This window comes from Apium graveolens, chromosome 1 (assembly GCF_009905375.1).
Source record: "Apium graveolens cultivar Ventura chromosome 1, ASM990537v1, whole genome shotgun sequence".
Lineage (NCBI taxonomy): Eukaryota > Viridiplantae > Streptophyta > Magnoliopsida > Apiales > Apiaceae > Apium > Apium graveolens.
In genome coordinates, this window is record NC_133647.1 from 56,088,685 (window position 1) to 56,093,314 (window position 4,630).

Sequence of the window (4,630 nt, forward strand, 5' to 3'; positions counted from 1 at the left end):
GAACCCTTGATATGTAACACTTGAAATCAATTCATTTAACTGATGCTTAAAGTCCACTGATGTCTTATTCTTTATGGCTGCTTGAACATGACAATGAACTTCTTCCCACGATCTATTTTGAGGACTTAAAGAGTCAATTGCATATTTTGGTTCTTTGTGTTTATCATGTCTTCATCTATAGGGTTCCTGTGCTTCACAGTTTAATATTATTTATCTGTTTCTGTTTTCAAGTTGAGTTATAATTCCTCGATTACATGTTACATTACATTATGCTTTACAAGAATTCAGTGAACTTCTTCTAGTCCTGAGGATGTCTCTTCAAAATAACTTCATTACATACAAAAGAGCATTGGCCAAGACTATCAACTCCATCAGGGTAGTAATTGTAAATGTTGATAACTAGCTACAGAAGAGGATTGTTGTCAACATCAATGATGGTAGTTTGGAAAGATATCTTCAAGTATCTCTTTCAAATCTCAGAACACTAAGGGCATCTGAGCTAGATGTTGTGATTGACAAAGTACATGTAGTCATCACAAAGGACACTGAGCTTCTTCATGAGCTTAAGAATGCAAATATAGCAGCTTTTCCTGAAGCCTATCTATATCTAAGCAATGGGTGTCCTACATCTGCTCACAGACCAAGAAAAATAAAATCTTAAATGTTGCCAAGAACTGTGTGAGAGGGAACATGAGGCTGATCATGACTCTTCAATCTGATTTGAAATATAAAAAGAACAAGAAAATTGAAGATGAAGAAATAATTAAAATTCTTGAAAGGTATCTTGTAAATGCTGATACCATGTTGCCATCTACTCAATTCAACTTAAAATATGACAAGGATGATGATGAGCAAAAGCATGATGACCAAAAGCCTTCTGGCTCAAATCCAAGTCAATCTTCAAAAGCAACTGACAGCAAGGATAAGAAGAAGGATGATAAAAAGGAAGATGAAAAGAAAAAAGGGGATGAAAGAAGAAGGAAGAAAAGACAAGATGGCTTAGAACCACAACAACAACTATAAAGACTCGTATATTTTTGGCATTATTTAAATTTGAAATTATTGAATAATTAAATAAATAAAATATGTGTATGGATTTTGTCAGCTAACTATTTTTTTGTTATTAATTTTATGTGATCATCGATGTTCGAGGATCATTTGTGTAATTAGTTGTTGAGCTGTGTTATTTTCTTTTATATTTAAAAGTGATCTTATTTAAGATCTATTTTCATAAATACATGAATTATCTCTAAAATAATTTTTATTGCTTCATAGGTTTATTTATTAATTTTAGGAGATTATAAAATTTAGAAATCAATATTTTATTTATTATTTATCTTTAAATGATTTTCTGGTTTCATTTAATTGTAAAATCAGTATTTAATTCGAGATTTCTTGAAAAATTACGAAAATCATATATTATTGAGTTTTCAATATTCTGAGAATTTTAAAATTATTTTGGAAATTTTTGGAGTTAAATTCACCCGCACGTTGTTTCGTTTAATCGATAAATGCGGATTCGAGTTGTATTTCAAAAATGAGTTCAAAATTATGAAAAATTTATTTTAAATAACTTTTAATTATTTGTGATATTTATAAAGTATTTTAGTAATTTTCGGGTTTTAATTACCCGTGAATTATTCGTTAAAATAATAAATGTTGGTGTTGTATTCAGATAAAAGCAGATTGGAAACAGATAAACACTACAACTCTTATCAATTCACCCAATTTCATCTTTCACTTCTCTCTCCTGCTTACTCCCCTCTCTCACATCTCTCTCTTCAACCTTCCTGTCTCTCCTATTTTATTTCTCTCTTCCCCTTTTCCCTTCTTCTATTCCCATCCGTTTCTTGCACTACTAGAAATATGGGATCAGACATCGGTTCAGAACCGATGTTAAAAAAAATCTAAACCAATGTCTTCACGTGTGATGTTAAATGTCATCGGCCTTTGACATCGGTTAACAGCCGATGTCTGTTACAGTGCTATACATCGGTTTTAAGATTAAATGTGATGTCTTTGCAGCAAATTTTAGCATATATTACAGTATTTCTAGGTGAATATAAGTATATTATGAGGTATTTAAATATTAAAATATGAAACTTACAAGCTCTAAAAGCCATTTATTAATTTTTTTTGAACAAACCAATGTGAAATGCTAGATCAGACATCGGTTAGATTAGTTGCCCGATGTAAAATATTTGATCAGACATCGGTTAAATTAGCCCCCTGATGTGAAATGATGGATAAGACATGGGTGTTCTTCACGAAACCGATGTTAAATATTTTTGTTTAACATCAGCCAATTTCTCTAACCGATGTTATTTAACTTAAAATACATTGAGTTTTTTCAGAACCGATGTCAAATGACTATTTCACATCATTTTTTTAGTTCTTTTTAGTTTAATATTATTTTGTATGATGTCTTTTGTACATTTTTTACATCGCTTTACATGTACCATTGTGATGTTAATGTTCTGTAAATTGCATGACATCCTGATACTATTTACAGCCACAGGGAACCAAAACAATGCAACATCCCAACAAAAAACATCCATTAAGAAACATAAAGGTAATCCAAATTACAAATCTAATACAAAAATATTACTCATACCAATTATACATGCATTTCAAATAAAATACAAGCACCAGGACAAGCACCAGGACCAGGAGACTTTGTCTTGTTTCCACCAGTTGCACTAGGACCAGGAGATAAAGCTGTGATTTGTTTTGGTTGTCCATGATGTCTTTAGATGAATTATAGCTTATCATTGAAGTGCTTTTCTGGAAAGGGTTCGGCAGCGAATCAGAGCAAAAAAGTCCAAATTCACTCCTAGAGGTTTCTTGATATAGATTCCTCCGTTTTTTAGTCAAAAATTGATTTTCTTTCAGACCAATGTTCGAAGATAGCATGGAGAGTCCTGTACCATATTGTAATTTCTCATCAACATTTTTGTTGTTTAGGTAACTTCTGTTGAAGAAATACACAACATTAGGTTCAGGTTCAATACTTAAAAATTAGAATGTAGAATAAAAAGTGAAATTTATGTATAAATCCTTTTGCTAGTAAGAACTAGGAAGTAGTAGTACCACAATAATATGCCTAAGGGTAAAAATTATGTACTACTACTTGACAGAGTAGTACATATGCACATGCATCAACTAGCTATTTAAATTCAGAGAATGTAGCCTATAAAGTAAATATGTTCCAAAAAATTAAAGAATATAAAAAAGCCCATAAGTAAATTCTCCATCACCTGTTAAGATGAGGAGTTGCAGAAGGATAAGATGCACTATACTGCAAGTGGGTTAGTTGGTGGTGCGAGAGGCCAATATTGTTAGATGTACCATTGGCCGGAACCACCAAGGCAGAGGATGCAGGCAGAAACTTAACAGTAGTGTTGGTGGTTCCAGATATTGAATGGCCAGTTTGACCTTCCACAGGCTTTCTTGAACAATGGCGTCCTTGGTTGACATGCCGCTCACAATATTTTTGGTCAGGAACATGAATATCATCTCTCGAGCATCGCCATTTCTTGCCATCAGTCCGACGACACCTCCCTGTCTCAGGATCAGTGTTGTTGGAAAATCCCAAATGAAAAGCACCCCATCCCACTGTTTAACATAGAACAAAATTACTTACACACATGACTTCCCTAAAAATTCAGTACTTCTCTACTTATTCACATTTGGATTTACATGATATATAATGCCATTAACAGTACACTAAAATCAAACAATTATTGTCCCTAAATGGCTAAAATATAGTACAAACAGTTCTATCTTTCCAGGGGATAAGTAAAACTGATCAAGCAAAGACAGACAGATAGAGAAGATCATAAAAATCAGACAAAAGGCTCAAATAAAAGACCAAAATGCAAACTTTCAAGTGTTGGGTCTTAGATAGGAACCTGGAAAGCTAGAGAAACCAGCAGAATCAAGGGCTTTTCGAATAGGGCTGAGAAGATTAGAAGGGACAGGGGAATTTGCAGTGATATACTTGTCTATTTTTAAAGAATAGAAGGGACAGGGGAAGTACTAGATAACAACATCTATAATTTTTAAAGATTTTTGTCTCCCTGATCTCTTTTTGTCTCACCCATATTTCCTAATAAATTGAAATTACTAAACTAATAAAAAATAGCTAATCACTAAATTAAATTTAATAAATGCAAAAATAATTGATAATATGAATATGATAATGAGTGCAATAGAAATTGAGAAAAAATAATATTACATGTACCTTCATCTTTTTGCTCAATTGACTAGAATTGAAGGATATTAGACAAATACATAAAGGCAAAAACCATCATGTCATATTGTGAGCTTGACTCATTAGCAGATCCATCAGCAGCAATTCCTAGTATAACTTCACTCCACCATTAGAGCCCTGAAGTTAAGATCATGGAATTACTCATTATTCAATATACTATACTACACATACAACATTCAATATCTATCAGGTAATTTCAAAGTTAATACTACTACTAACTTTTCGGTGCAGAACTTTTCCAGCTTTAATCTGTCAAGCAAGGACCCCGGTCACGAAACGTCTCGTAAACCTCAATAAAATGGCATGATTACTTCCCTTAGACAAACAATATTTCTTATTTAAGAATATAGGTTCTTC

General features: G+C 32.5%; 1 protein-coding gene across 1 annotated transcript; it reads right to left on the bottom strand.

Annotated features, from left to right (window-relative positions):
• Positions 1-3,253: 3,253 nt before the first annotated feature.
• LOC141671646 (growth-regulating factor 1-like) lies at positions 3,254-4,103 on the bottom strand. The gene is made up of 3 exons (XM_074477959.1): positions 4,100-4,103; positions 3,912-4,004; positions 3,254-3,615 (listed from the first exon to the last, which is right to left on the bottom strand). Exons 1-3 carry the CDS (start codon positions 4,101-4,103, stop codon positions 3,254-3,256), a joined length of 459 nt encoding a protein of 152 aa, XP_074334060.1.
• Positions 4,104-4,630: the final 527 nt, after the last annotated feature.